The sequence below is a fragment of the Myotis lucifugus genome, unplaced genomic scaffold (assembly GCF_000147115.1).
Source record: "Myotis lucifugus unplaced genomic scaffold, Myoluc2.0 scaffold_493, whole genome shotgun sequence".
NCBI lineage: Eukaryota > Metazoa > Chordata > Mammalia > Chiroptera > Vespertilionidae > Myotis > Myotis lucifugus.
This window is the reverse complement of record NW_005871541.1, coordinates 619,342-634,026: the sequence shown is the minus strand read 5'-3', so window position 1 is coordinate 634,026 and position 14,685 is coordinate 619,342. Positions and strand designations below refer to the sequence as shown.

The 14,685-nt window shown below is 45.3% G+C and overlaps 1 protein-coding gene across 1 annotated transcript in view; it reads left to right on the top strand.

The window, feature by feature from the left end:
- Nucleotides 1-277: 277 nt before the first annotated feature.
- The window catches only part of LOC102427808 (carcinoembryonic antigen-related cell adhesion molecule 1-like), a 19,424-nt gene continuing 5,016 nt past the window's right edge, over nt 278-14,685 (top strand). Inside the window, 5 exon segments of the mRNA XM_014446000.2 lie at nt 278-371; nt 1,228-1,587; nt 4,292-4,567; nt 5,843-6,109; nt 7,750-8,028. Of these exon segments, the coding sequence (XP_014301486.2) occupies nt 308-371; nt 1,228-1,587; nt 4,292-4,567; nt 5,843-6,109; nt 7,750-8,028 (1,246 nt within the window). The 5' untranslated portion in view covers nt 278-307.

Below are 14,685 nucleotides of genomic sequence, written 5' to 3'. Positions count from 1 at the left end.
GCGCCTATGGGGGTGGGGGTGGGGGTGGGGTGGAGAATCACTGAGGAAACAGCTGTCTCATCAATTCCCAGGATCTGACATTTAGATGGAAGGTAACCAGGAAGGTGGGAGAGGGGAGGCGGAAAGGAGGGGAGGACATAGGAGGGACCTGAGCACAGACCCCGCCCCCTGCCCATGAGACCAAGGAAGAGATCTTGTCCCTGGAGGAGACTCAGCAGGTCCCACCAGTAGGGAGAGCAGTGCCTGTGAGGCTTCTGGATCTCAAGCTCTTCTCACAGAGGGAGGGACAGAACAGACAGCAGACACCATGGAGTCCCCCTCAGCCCCTGTGCACAGAGGGTGCGTCCCCTGGCAGAGGCTCCTGTTGGCTGGTAAGGAGGGGACAATCCCTGGGGATGGACAGGAAAAGGGGAGACAGAGACTGGCTGGGGTCTCCTGGGGAGCACAGCGCTCTGAGAGCGGACAGAGGGCTTCTGTTTGGACCTGAGGGGAAAGGACAGGGGAAGAGTAGGATGGGGGAGGGGGCTCAGCAGCAGGACACTCCCATGATCTGGAAGTGGTGAGGGGCAGGAAAACCTTGATTATGGTAAGTTTCACAAGTTATTCATCACCGAAATACTTTCTGAAAACTGATTATAATAATAACAATTTGTGTCAGGGTGACACAAGAAAAAAATGAACCAGGGGCACTAAGCGTTGTCTCTACCTCCAACCTCAGAACTAGGCATATACACCCCAGTGGGTGCAGGACCCAGGGAGCACTCATTCATTTACCCACAGGCACTTCACCCTGCTGCAAGCCCTGGGGGTACAAGAGATCAGACAAACCCCTTTCCTCATGGAGCTCACCTTCTATGGAGAAGAGACACACAAGAAAAGATCTAGGTGTGATGTCAGGGACCCACAACTGCTATGAGGAAAACAGAACAGGGACAGGTCAGAAAGTGGAGACACAGGTCTTTAGTGTCAACAGGGGTCTGAGCAGTGCCTGTGAGCATTTCTGACCTCAGGAGCCAGGCAGCCATCTGGGAGTTTTCAAACAGGAAATAAGGTCAGAGGTGCTAAATAAAGTATTGGTAACCATGCTGCTGAACTTGACTACAGGACACACACACACACACACACACCAAGGCTGAGAGATGAAAAGACGTGCTAGGACCCAGGCCATCATCTCTCCATCCCAATACATAGCTCCAAATCTTGATCAATTTCTCTCTTCCCTCCTAGCCTCACTCTTAACCTTCTGGAGCCTGCCCACCACTGCCCAGCTCACTATTGAATCAGTGCCGCCCAATGCTGCCGAAGGGAAGGATGTGCTTCTCCGTGTCCACAACCTGCCTGGGGATCTTGGAGGCTTTATCTGGTACAAAGGGGAAATAGTGGACAGTGACCTTCAAATTGTATCATATGTAATAGACACTCAAACAATTACCCTCGGGCCCGCATACAGCCATCGAGAGACAATATACCCCAATGGATCTTTGCTGTTCCAGAAAGTCACCCTGCAGGACACAGGATACTACACCCTACTAGCCATGAAGAAAATTTATACCAGCATACAAGTAACTGGACAGCTCCGTGTATACCGTGAGTGATTGCTCTCTGACCTCTGGGTGTCGGGTGGGGTATATCCTACTTCACACACAGGACTGCCAGGCCTGGACTCTCTTACATCCCCCTCTGCCTCACATTCCAGGTTGAATTTGGGCATTTTGTTCAGGACACACAGTGGAGACAAACTTCCTAAGGTCAGAGTTCCTTCCTGGATTCCAGCCCTGCAGACATTCTCCACAGAGAGAAGGGCTGGTCTGATGGGAGTGACTCAGCAGAGGGATTCCAATCTCAGTCCAGGCCCCTGGGCCCTTCTCAACCATGACCCAGAGAACAACCCTGCAGGATTCATACAGGGACTGGCCTGGGGAACCCTGGGATCCTTACAGACAAGTTCAACCAGGCAGCCCCTCCGCAGACCTCTGTCCAAGGGCTCCTGATTCCAGGGAACCTGAGGAGCCTCTGGGTGATTGAGGTTGATCTGTGGGCAGGGCTGACTGGCAGCAACAATTTCCCAGGTGCCCAAGTCACAAGGTTGCTGAGGTGGTCACCGCCAGGGCTCAGCCTCAAGAGCCACATCTGGGGAGGGATGGAACCTGCTCCTTCACCTGAGACCATGCGTGGGGAGTATGTGGGCAATGTCCTCAGGCCATTAGCCAACTGCCCTGGGGGACATAGGAAGGAAGAGGAACATGGTCTCCCCAGGGAGGGAAAGAGAAGATGTTCCTCAAAGCTCCTAGTCCACCAGGGATCTGCCCATGGCATCCTCTCTCACAGACACAAATAATAACAGAGGCTGTTAACTTGGGCAGCCCCTCTATTCCAAGATTTAGGTTAGGAAATTATGAAAGATTCAAGGTTCATTAACAGGCAACATGGCAAACCTGAGACCATTTACCATTTTTCCTGTTTCATTCAGGGAAAACTGAGTTACAGGAAGATACAGTCACTCAATCACGAATCACACAGACTGTGACTGACCAATGTCAGTCAAGCCAAGGCCTCTCCTCCACTCCAAGGGCCTTATTATGCTCACTTCACCCCTGACTCGTGACTCACATCCTTGTCCTGGTATGAGGCTACTCATGATACCTTGACCACAGGGTGGGATCCTCTCAGATGGTGAGGTCCACCAGCCATTGTTCTGTCACTTAGATGCTGCCGATTTTGAATGAATATGACTAAACTCCAGTTGTTTCCTGAGTTAGAAAGACAAGGAAGAACATATGCCACAGGCCTGTGTGGGGGCTCCTCCCCATCTGCCTGACGGTCCACAGAAACAGGGAGGGACCTTCTCCCTAACTTTACTAACACGGCACATGTCCTTTCTACCAATTTGGTGTCATCCCTCCCTTTATACAGCAGAGACACCTGGACGCCCTCCCCCCACCCCCCAGTCACTTCTGTTCTCTTTTCAAGACTCACCTTCTCTCTATCCCAGGGTGTCCCTGATTTCAAACCCACTGTGACATCTTCCTTTGGTAAAACTGTGACCTGATTGAACTGCAGAACTGGGTCTATGACCTTCGTGCTCTCTGGACAGAGATTCCTCCAAAAACGGGCATTAGAACTTTGGGGCATGAGTGATTTTCACATATTTTTTTTTCAGTTTAACTCAAAATCTATCTCATAACTGCCAAACACAAATGGACCATGAGGGCCATATTTTCAGCAAGTTCATGCTCCCCCGCCTCCACAAGCCCCCCTTCTGTACCTGCTATTGTCTGCGTGTTGAGGAAGGATCCCTGCCCTCTGCAGTGGCAGAAAGGACATTAAAGTCCAAGGGCAGAGAGCCTGGCTCTGCTGCCACTGCCAGCCAGCTCCCGCTGTACCCCACTCTTTTCTAAATCATTCCTGGACTCTGCTCTGCCCTTTCTGGGGTCACTGTCTCATGTCAGTCACCAGTGACTCCTGGGCAGATGGCCACTCGTGGCCCTGCAGCCTGAGTACTAAACTCGCCGCCAGACTTGCTTCTGGTCTCCTGTGTATTGTTTCTGCTCTGACACCCAGTTCAGGGCCACACTGCCCAGTCTTCTTGGGGTTTTAAGGACTATGGGGTGGCCCATCATTACTCATCTCTAGGTTAACCCTCGAATGTGAGGCTTCAGTGGAAACACATCTTGACCCGGCAATGTAGGTCTGTGTTGCTGGAAGGGACTCAGCTCCTGCACATTCCAGGTGAGACCCACGGTCAGCCAGACAGTCAGCTGGTCAGTGAGGAACCAGGACAGGTACCGGGTGGTCTCTGACTCCCAGTCCTGTGTCTTTCTATGATCAAACCCTGATAGTTATCTGACACCTGAGAATGTCCGTGCTTTTTCTCCCAGACATAGAGCAGGCGGCCTTACATCCTCTGAGCGCTCAGATCCTCATGATTTGTTTGTCTTGTGATGCACAGACCTGCCTTATTCTTTTAAAAACTCAGGTTGGCTGAGAAGCAAGAGGTGTCAACTCTGATGAAAGAAGCCTTTAGAGCAGGAGTCCTCAAACTTTTTAAACAGGGGGCCAGTTTACTGTCCCTCAGACCGTTGGAGGGCCGGACTATAGTTTTAAAAAAAAAAACTATGAACAAATTCCTATGCACACTGCACATATCTTATTTTGAAGTAAAAAAAAACAAAACGGGAACAAATACAATACTTGTATTTGCATGTGACCCGCGGGCCGTAGTTTGAGGACCCCTGCTTTAGAGGAATCCAAGGTACCACACAGGGCAGTGCTCTCTCTGTTACCAGCACAGAGGATTTCCCCAAACCCAACATCACAAGCAGCAACTCCAACCGTTGAGGAAAGGACCCTGTCCTGTCAATGTGTGAACCTCAGGTTCAGGACACCCCCTACCTGTGGTTGATCAGCAGTCAGAGTCTCCCGGCCAGTGCCAGGCTGCAGCTGTCCAAGGACAACAGGACTCTCACTTTACTCCCTGTCACAAGGAAAGACACAGGACCCTATGAGTGTGAAACCCGGAACCCCGTGAGTGCCGACCGCAGTGACCCATTCCCCCTGAATGTTCTCTGTGAGTAACTTCTGTCCCTGTGGGGGCCAGGCTGCCCACCCAAATCCACACTGCCAGGGCCAGGCTACATCTGTCTCTCTCAGGTCCACATACACAGACACGAACTCCAAACCCCCAGGGTGGCCAGGAATTCCTATACCAGACACATCAGGGCAGCTCTTGGGACTGGAACAAACAAGTTAATGTCTCAGACTCAGGCTCAGTAAACATAGGGGTTAATGGTCTGGGGCTCTTTTTTTATATATATAAATATTTATGTTTATTGATTTCAGAGAGGGAGAAGGAGAGAGATAGAAACATCAATGGTGAAACAGAATCATTGATCGGCTGCCTTCTACACATCCCACACTGGGATACAGCCCGCAGCCCAGGCATATGCCCTGACTGGGAATTGAACCATGACCTCCTGGTTCATAAGTCAACATTCAACCACTGAACCATGCCAGCTGGACTGGGCCCAGTTTTTTAAAACCAGGCTGGGGGTGGGGTTGATGTGGGGTGTAGGAGGCCAATGGAGAACAAGGGGGACATCTGTAAAAGATACTAATAAATTTGTATAAATATACTGGGAGGTGGAAGTTTCAGGGTAGCTATAGTTGACCACCAGCACCTTCATCTTTTTGTTTGGAGGAGTAGGGAGAGTCGTGTGTGGGACACAGAGGGTTTTGCACATAAACAACCATTGCTTCAGAGAAGGGCAGTTGTTCTAACTCGTTTTATAACTGCTCATGGAGCAGAAGCACTTGGCAGTGATGGTATCTACTCAGAAGGCAATATCACTGAGGAAGTGTCAACAGGCAGGTCATTCTTTGTAGTTCGGTAGCAAAATCAAGTAGCAGAGACATGCATTTGGGCAGAGATTTCTTATATTCCATGCATCCCAATAGCTGTTTCATTTATTGCAGGTTGTGAAATGGATCTATCTAAAACCTGCATACAGATGGTGCAAATTGTTCAGTAGGAGCAGTTTGAAATTTCATATTTTTCCCCCAGTAAAGAAAAATCATTTAATTTCACACTAGTGTTAGGAAGTCTTTTTTAGACCCCAGGAAGGGAATTTAGGCAGCCATTCTGCATAACACTTATGTAATTCAAATTGATTGTTAGTGTGACTTGAATTGGATCTAAAAAACAACAACAAAAACAAACAAACATACAAAAAATCAGGCTGAAAACCAGCTCAGAGGGAGAGTGTGGCCCTTACACAGACCAGGAGCTTCCCCTTCTCTCTGCTTACATCATGTGTGGCTTTGTTCTCTTTGCTCCCTTCTCCAGATGGCCCTGATGACGCCCCCACCCCCACCACCACTTCCCCCTCAGAGGACCCTTACCTTCCAGGGGCAAACCTCAGCCTCTCCTGCCACTCGGCCTCTAACCCGCCTGCACAGTATTCTTAGGTTATCAATGGGAGGCCCCAGAAACCCACACAGGAGCTCTTTATCCCCAACATCACTGCAGGTGATAGTGGATCCCACACCTGCCTCACCCATAACTCTGTCATTCATCCCTATAGGACCGTGGCCAAGACTATCACAGTCTCTGGTAAGTGTCTCCTGGACCATCGACATCAGCCTGTGGGGTGCAGGTCTGTCTGGTTTTCAGAACAGAGCCTAGAGGGTGTTGTCTCCCATCCAGTGGCCATGGACACAAGCAAATCACAAAGTCTTCCCCTGAGCCTTCCCACTGCATCTCTGTAGATTCCCCTCCCTTGCTCTTCTGATTTCTCATGGCAGAGCTGGGGTCCAGCCTAGGAAAATGAGGAGGGGGTTCTTCTCAGCTCCTGAAAACGTGAAGTGGTGGAGGGAAGGACTTTCCAGAGGGGAAAACAAGGGTCCTCAAGGTCACATTGCTTCTTCCGTCACTAACACTTTCCTTCTGTCACCTCTTGTCTGTTATCTGCTCCATGTGCTACAAGGAACATACAGGCTTTGAACAAGCTCACCTGTTTTCCCCAAACTAAAGGAGGAAACCACCCCTGCTCCCTGCTCCCTGCTCTGCTCCAGGCTCACCTGGTGGCTGGCTGTTCTGTGCCCTCTGTGGTGGGACAGGGTTTCATAGTGAAGGTGCATGGGTGGCCTGTCCTCAATCTGGCCATTGTGAGTCACCCACCAACACCATGGCCTCCCTCAGACCAGGTTGCATGGAAATAGGGAGAGAGTGAGCCACAGGGGAGCCTCCTCTGAGCTGTGTCCTGGCTCTGAAGTCACCAGCTGTACAACACTGCGGGACACGACTGTATGTGACATTGCTGAGGAGAGCAGTGAGCGGTGGTGCATACCTGACACGTAGGTAGATTCATCCACGAAGTCCCTTCATGGGACAGAAGGAGCAGTGCCACAGAGTTTGTAGTTTACGGAGGAAGCTAAGAGTACCCGCCTTTTGTTCAAACTGTGACTACTTCTCTCTAGGGATTTCCTTCTCTGTGATATTCCATCCACAGGCCAGGAAGTGAAAGTCCTATTCAGACTGAGAAATCCTTTAGATTAAAACTTCTCCAGGTCCTAAGGTCGTGACTGGGCCATTCTCATTCTGTAATAAATTGTTTAATAAAAAGGAAATGCCTTTCCATCTCTGTGTGTAGCCACCATACTTGAGAGGAGGTGTGAGTATTTAGAAAGTCACAGTAAGGTCTGGGAAAGAGTCACACAAAAGTCAATGGGTGAAGCCCAGCTGATGTGGCTCAGTGGTTGAGCTCCGATCATTGACTTGTGAACCAGGGGGTCATGGTTCCATTCCAGGGCTTTATCCTAAGTAGGGAGCATGAGGGAGGGAGCCAATCAATGATTCTCTCCCATCATTGATGTTTCTCTCTCTCTCTCTCTCTCTTTTCCAATCTCTTTCTCTCTGAAATCAATAAAAACATATATATTTTAAAAGTCAATGGGTGGAAAATTTTACCTGATGTGGATAGTGGACACACAGTGTTATAAGAGGTTCCTGGGCTGATACTACAGATGCCCAGGAAGACAGGTCAGGGGTCATCCTGAGGTGATCTGAAGGGCAGAGGGGAGGGAGGTATAGCCCTCTCCTTACAGACTGTCACCTGAACAAAGGTCCTCACCCTGCAGAGGTCAGAGTCCTCCTCAGGTGACCTTTACAGAGATCACTGTGGACTGTGAGTGGCTGACATCTCTGAGGAAGGAGCCCACTCTCAGTCAGTCACCTCCTCTGTTTCTCCACAGAGCCCGTGGGGAAGCCCGCCCTCCGAGCCAGCAATGCCACAGTCACAGAGCATAAGGACACCGTGGTCCTGACCTGCCTCACAAATGACAAGGGGATCTCCTTCCGGTGGCTCTTCAAGAACCAGATTCTACCTCACAAGGACAGGATGAAGCTGTCCCAGGGCAACAGCATCCTCACCATAGACCCCGTCAGGAGGGAGGACGCTGGGGGTTATCAGTGTGAGATCTTCAACCCCATCAGTTCCAGCAAAAGTGACCCTCTCGAGCTGGATGTACAATGTAAGTGACCCCTTGCCCCATCCTACATCTCCCTGGGAGGATTGCTCTACCAATGGTGTGATAAATGGACAGAAGTCACAGGGGCAGAATGTCAATCAGGAGACTTTACAGTAAACAGAATGGCAAAGTGGTTAAGAGCTCAGTTTCCGACCCTGGGTCTGGCATTCACTGTGACCTTGCACAAGGGTGTGTTTTTGTGCTCCTTTTTTATGTAAAAAAAAAATATATAAAATTTACCATTTTAACTTTTAAGTGTACAGCTAGGTGGCATTAAGTGCATTCACATTGTTATGCAATCATTACCACTATCCATTGGGAACTTTTTCATCTTACCACACTAAAACCCATGAAACAATAGCTCCCCAGTCCCCACCCTAACCCCTGGAAACCACCATTCTATTTCTGTTTCTGTGAATATGACTACTCTAGGTTCTTCATATAAGTGGAATCATATGATATTTGTCCTTTTGTGTCTGACTTTTTTCACATAGCATAATGTCTTCAAGTTTCATCCAAGTTGTAGCATATATCACAATTTCATTCCCTTTTAAGGCTGAATGATATTCCATTGCATGTATCCATCACATTTAATTTATCATTCATCTGTCCATGAATTCTGGGTTGTTCCTACCTATTGTCTATTGTGAATAATGCTGCTATAAACAAGGGTGTACAAATACCTGTTCAAATCCCTGCTTTCAATTATTTTGAGTATTTACCCAGAAGTAGAATTACTGGATCAAATAGTAATTTTTGTTCAATTTCTTGAGGAACTGCCACGCCATTTTCCATAGTGGCTGCACCATTAAATATTGCTGCTGGCAATGCACAGACGTTCCAGTTTTCCCCATCCTTGCCAACATATTGTTTTCTGGGTGGTTTTGGGTTTTTTGTAATAGCCATGTTAATCGGTGTGAGGTGTTATCTCATGGTGGTTTTGATTTGCATTCTCTAATGATTAGTGATGCTGAGCATGTTTTCATGTGCTTTTTGTCCATTTCTATATCTTCTTGGAAGACATTTCTATTCAGTTACTCTGGCCATTTTTTAATCCATTGTTTTGTTGTTGTTGTTAATAGTTACTTATATATTCTGGATATTAATCCCTTATCAGATATATGATTTTCAAATAGTTTCATCCATTCTGTGTGTTGTCTTTTTTCTTTATTAACACTGTCCTTTCATAAACACAATTTTTAAAATTTTGATAAAGTCCAACTTATCTTTTTACTAGAGGCCTGTTGGGGTCCAACCCTAGCAGGTCCAGGGGTTCCCAAAGGTGTGGACGGAATCGGTGAAGAAGGAATGACATGGAGACAGCGTTCAGTTGATCAGCAGCCTAGCCAGGTTCTCTAGCCAAGATCTCCGGCCAAGTTCTGTGTTTTATTGTCTTGTTACATCTGTATTTATACCAGTTGATTTTAATCCGTCAATTTCTATTCCAAAGGTTAGGGCGTTTCTTATCTCCATTCCAGGGAGTAAAGATTATGTAGCTTAAGGGTGATTGTTCATAGTTAAAGTGATTAACTACCCGCCTGGCATTTAGTTAAGGGGTTTTATTCCCTCCCTAACTTCAGGGAAAAATCCCTACCTGGGGAAACAACCTTTCTCAGAGAGGTGACCTTGGTTAAAACACATAGCGCCAAGAAGGTGAGCAAACATATTAAGAACAGTATGCCATATACGCCAGGTCCCTTGAAACATATGCTGTGCAGATGTTTCTTCCCTGCAGTGACTGTATCAAGCAGCAAGGATGGACCGGCTTCCGGCAGAGGTCTAGTGCAGGTAAAGTCCCTAGCAGCTGCTGGCTGCCAGCCGGGGCCTCCCTGGTGGTTAGCACACATCTAACTCCCGGTCAGTTGAACTCTCACCCTTGGGGACAATTTGCATATTAGCCTTTTATTATGTAGGATTCTTTGTTGCTTGTGCTTTTAGTTTCCTATCCAGAAATTCATTGCCAAATCCGATATCATAAAGATTTCATCCTATGTTCTCTTTTAAGAGGTTTTTTAAGTTTAGCTCTCACACTTAGATTTTTGGTCTAGTGTGAGTTAATTTTTTTGTATATGATGTTAAGTAGTTCCAGTTCATTCTTTTGATGGAGATACCATTTTCCAAGTACCATTTCTTGAAAAGACTGTGCTTTCCTTCTTGTATGGTCTTGGCACTTTTTTAAAATTGATTCTAGAGAATGAAAGAGAGAGAGAGAGACTGTTGATGTAAGAGTGAAGCATCAACCGGCTGCCTCCCGCACATGCCCTGCCTAAGGATCAAACCAACAACCTGGGTAATGTTTCCTAACCAGGAACAGAACCCCTCATGTTTTAGCGTACGGGACGATGCTCCAAACAGCTGAGCTACACCTGCCAGGGAAGGTCTTGGTACTCTTGTCAAAATCATTTGACCATATATGTGAGGGTTTATTTCTGGGCTTTCTAATCCATTTCTATATGTCACACTGTTTTGTTACTGTAGCCTTGCAGTAAATTTTGAAATAAGGAAGTATGAATCCTCCAATTTTATTCTTTTTCCAGTTTGTTTTGGTTATTGGGGGTTTCTTGAAATTCCATATGAATTTCAGGATGGATTTTTCTATTTTTGTTTCAAAAATGTCATTAGTGTATTGATAGGGATTGCATTGAATCTATAGATCACTTTGGGCAGTATTGTCATCTTAACAATATGAAGTCTTCCGATCCATGAATACAGAATGTCTTCCCATATTTTTCCAGAAATTTTTTTTGTGTGGTTGTTCAGTATATAAGTCTTTCACTTCCCTGGTTAAGTTAATTCCTAAGAATTTTATTCTTTTAGATGCTATTGTAAATGGCATTTTTAAATTTCCTTTCTGAATTGTTCATTGTTCATACATAGAAGCACAACTTATTTTTATCTGTTGATTTAGTATCCTGCAGCTTTGCCGAACTTGTTTATTAGTTCTAACAATTTTTGTGGGACTTTAGGGTTTTCTAAATATAAGGTCATATCATATGCAAACAGACATAATTTTACATCTCCTTTTCCAATTTGGATGCCTTTTATTTCTCATTCTTGTCTAATTGCTGGCTAGGACTTCCAATACTGTTTTGAGTAGAAATGGCAAGCGAAGGCAGATCTTTGTCTCTGCCTGATCTTAGGAAAAAACTTTCAGTCTTTCACTATTGAGAATCATGTTAGGTGTGGGTTTGTCATAAACGGCCTTTATAATGTTGACATAGTTTCCTTCTATTCCTAGTTTGAGCATTTTTATCATGAAAGGATGCTGAATTTTGTCAAATGCTTACACTGATTCAATCTCCTTACTATTTATAGGTCTATTCATATTTTCTATTTATTTGTTGTGCCGTGTCATCACAGCCAAGGGTTCAGTAAGCCTGAGCGGGGATGGCGAAGAATTAAAGAAAAGAGAGACAAAGAGAATATACCTGGGGCTCGGTGGATCTCCTGTGCCTGGATGAGGCCACAGAGAAGGATCCAGCCAGCAAGCTGAGGCTTTATTTTATAATCAGAGAAAAACAAGGTAGTGGTCAACATAGTTACAATGTTCTTGTGAGTTTCACTTGTTTTGGCAGCACTTGCTGGATCTCCGGAAGCCCATTTGCTACCTAGGAATTATCTAGGGGGCAGCCATAAGGTCAAGCTTAATTATGCTAAGAGGACTCTGCCCTCTAAGCTGGGACTTGTTTGTGGCTCTGCCACGTCAACCTGAGGCTTAACTCTGGAGCCGCTCCCTACACTTTGTGAATCCATCTTGGTAAGGTTTTGTGTTTGTCCATTTCATCTAAGTCATCCAATTTGCTGGCATACAATTGTTCATAGTACTATTAAAATTCTTATTATTTCCATAGAATTGGTAATAATGTACCCACTTTCATTTATGATTTTAGTAATTTGAGTCTTCTCACTTTTTTTCTTAGTCAAACTAGGTTAAGTTTTGTCAATTTTGTTCATCTCTTTTGAGGAACCAACTTTTCATTTCATTGATTATCTCTCTTGTTTTACTATTCTGTAATTTATCTATCTCCACTCTAATCTTTATTAGAATTTAGTTTGTTCTCTTTCTCTAGTTCCTTATGTTGTAGAGTTAGGTTGCTTATTTGAGATCTTTCTTCCTATTTAAAGTAAGCGTTTGCAATTGCAAATTTCTTGCACAAGATTTTCAACTTCTCTGAGCCTCATATTCCACAACAGAAAATTACAATAAGAGTACCTGCTTCATGGTATTGTTTTAAGTATTGAATGTGCTGTTGAATTAAACCCTTAGCAAAATGTCACACACAGCAGAAATGTTCCACGATATTAGCTGTTATTATTACTTCTATTATCACTAGCCTCTATGAAGTCAGTGGTCCTAGGGTCAAGGATCCACCCCTTACTAATCATATGACTTTGGGTAAATTTTTCACCACTCTGAGCCTCAATTTTTTCATCAGTAAAACAGAAATAATGTCTGACAGGGTTATTATATGAATCAGATGAGATATAACAAAAGTACTTAGCACATAGTCTGGCACATAGTAAGTGCCCCATAACAGCAGTTAAATTAATATTAATCCTTAATCTTGAGTTCACTAGTGAGGGCAACAGAAATGGGGGAAAAAAGACACAGATGCAAAATGATTTAATTTAGGGTTAGGGGGGCATTACACACACACACAAAAATCATTATAGGAAAAGAAAAGAGGAGTTGAGTGCAAAGTCTCAAGCCTGATTTGTTAGTTTTCATCCCCTGAGAGGCAGCCATGATGGGATTAGACATACCAATATTTATTTGGAAAAAAAATCCCTGTGAAGAAAAGAACCTGGGATGGAAGTGGGAGGAGCCTGGAAGTTTCCTCTGGCAAGGATGTGTCAAGCAGCAAGGATAGACCGGCTTCCGGCATTTAGGTTGCAGTGCCATCTTTTCTGTTGTTCTTTTTTTGTTTGTTAGTTTTTTTACCCATCTTTGTGAATTAACTTTGGAAGACAGCAAGCCATCTGAATGAAAAGTTCTGAAATTATGAAAGATGATTATATAAGAATACTTAGAGAACGTTTAAAGGATATAACATTACTGTCTAGTATTCACTTGGCAAACTGAAAAAGAAAAGTGCTGACATTATGCCCCTTTTAGACAATTATTTTCAAGCTTTAGTTTGTATAGGAAATCTTTAGGGTGCTTGTTAAAATTTCCAGATTCCTAGACTCTGCCCATAAAAGATTTGATTCAGAATGTCTGGAGTGGGACCCAGAAGTTTGCATTTTTAGAAAATATCCCAAGAATTCTGTTGTAGGTGGTCTTTGAAATACTACGTTTCGACATACTAGTTTAAAGGTCTCAAGTAACTCTAGACAACATCTGTAGGCAAAAAATAGTCCTAGGGTAGTGAGTGCTTTCTTCCTAGAATCACTGTGGATCTCATGCAAAAGTCAAAGGAACACAAACTCTTCGAACACCATGACTATGGGAGCTAAACATCCCTCTGATCTAAAGAACACTCCCAATTGCCCATAAAGATCATCAAGGATGAATATCTGTAATGACCAACCCATTATTTTTACCAGAGGAAACTAGGAGACTGCCCTTTAACTCTGCTACCAGGGCTTTTGGAAGCTCCAAACGGCTTCCTAAAATGTGATCTTTCTCCATGAGCCGTGGGCCTATGAGATGAGAACCTATCACTTCCCAATGCACCATCTCTCTGCTATGTTCCCTCGAGCATCCCTGCTTTCCGGGATGGAATGCTGTGGAACAAAACAAAGGTGTTAGTGGTGACTATTTGGGATGGAATCATTTACTTCTCAAGGAATTACACTTACACCCCTCTCAGGGTGGTTGGAGAGCATATGTCTGTTTCAGGTTAGAAAAGGGAGCTGGGGGTTCACAGACTGTCTAACAGCCACATTTCCACAACCTATGGTCAGTGTGCCTTCTAGGTTTGCCACCACAATCCTTAAATGGAAACTCTTTTTTTCACAGTACAAGAGCTGGCAGAACTTTTTGCTCTAACTTGAATAGGAAAAAATTCTCCTGCACAAGACACCTTTATGTTTATTTAGGGAGTTAGGCCTCAGGAAGAGACCTGTTTTAATTGTTTTTTTTTAATTCAACCCTGGAAGTAGTGAAGGCAAGCAGGGTGGACAATACCTTTAGATCCCCAGTAGCTCTCATTTTAAAGCATGTTGGAAACACCCCCAGTGCCATGTTTTTTTAATGTTGTGTGGGGGTGTGTCTGTGTGTGAGAGAGGAAGGGAGAGGGAGAGAGAGAGAATTATTGATCAGCTGCCTCCTGCACACCCCCCACTGGGGATCCAGTCAGCAACACTGGCATGTGCCCTGTCTGGGAATCGAACCAGTGACGTTTTGGTGCAGGGAACGATGCTCCAGCCACTGAGCCACACCCGCCAGGGCTACAGTGCCTTCTAAGAGAGTATCTGCAAGGCTGATGGGGAGTCCTTGAGCTAAAGTTACCCACAAGATGAAAACCATTGCTCACAGCATTGGGCTTATTTCAGATCCCTGCTGGGAGCCTGTGGGACGTCTGTGCAAAGTAGGTGGTGCATTCACCACATTCCATCAGTTAAGTCCCCACCAAGGAGACCTGACTGACACATATTCATGGCGGCCACACCTGGTACAGAAAAAACGCAACCATGAAAGGTGGGAAGTTATGACTT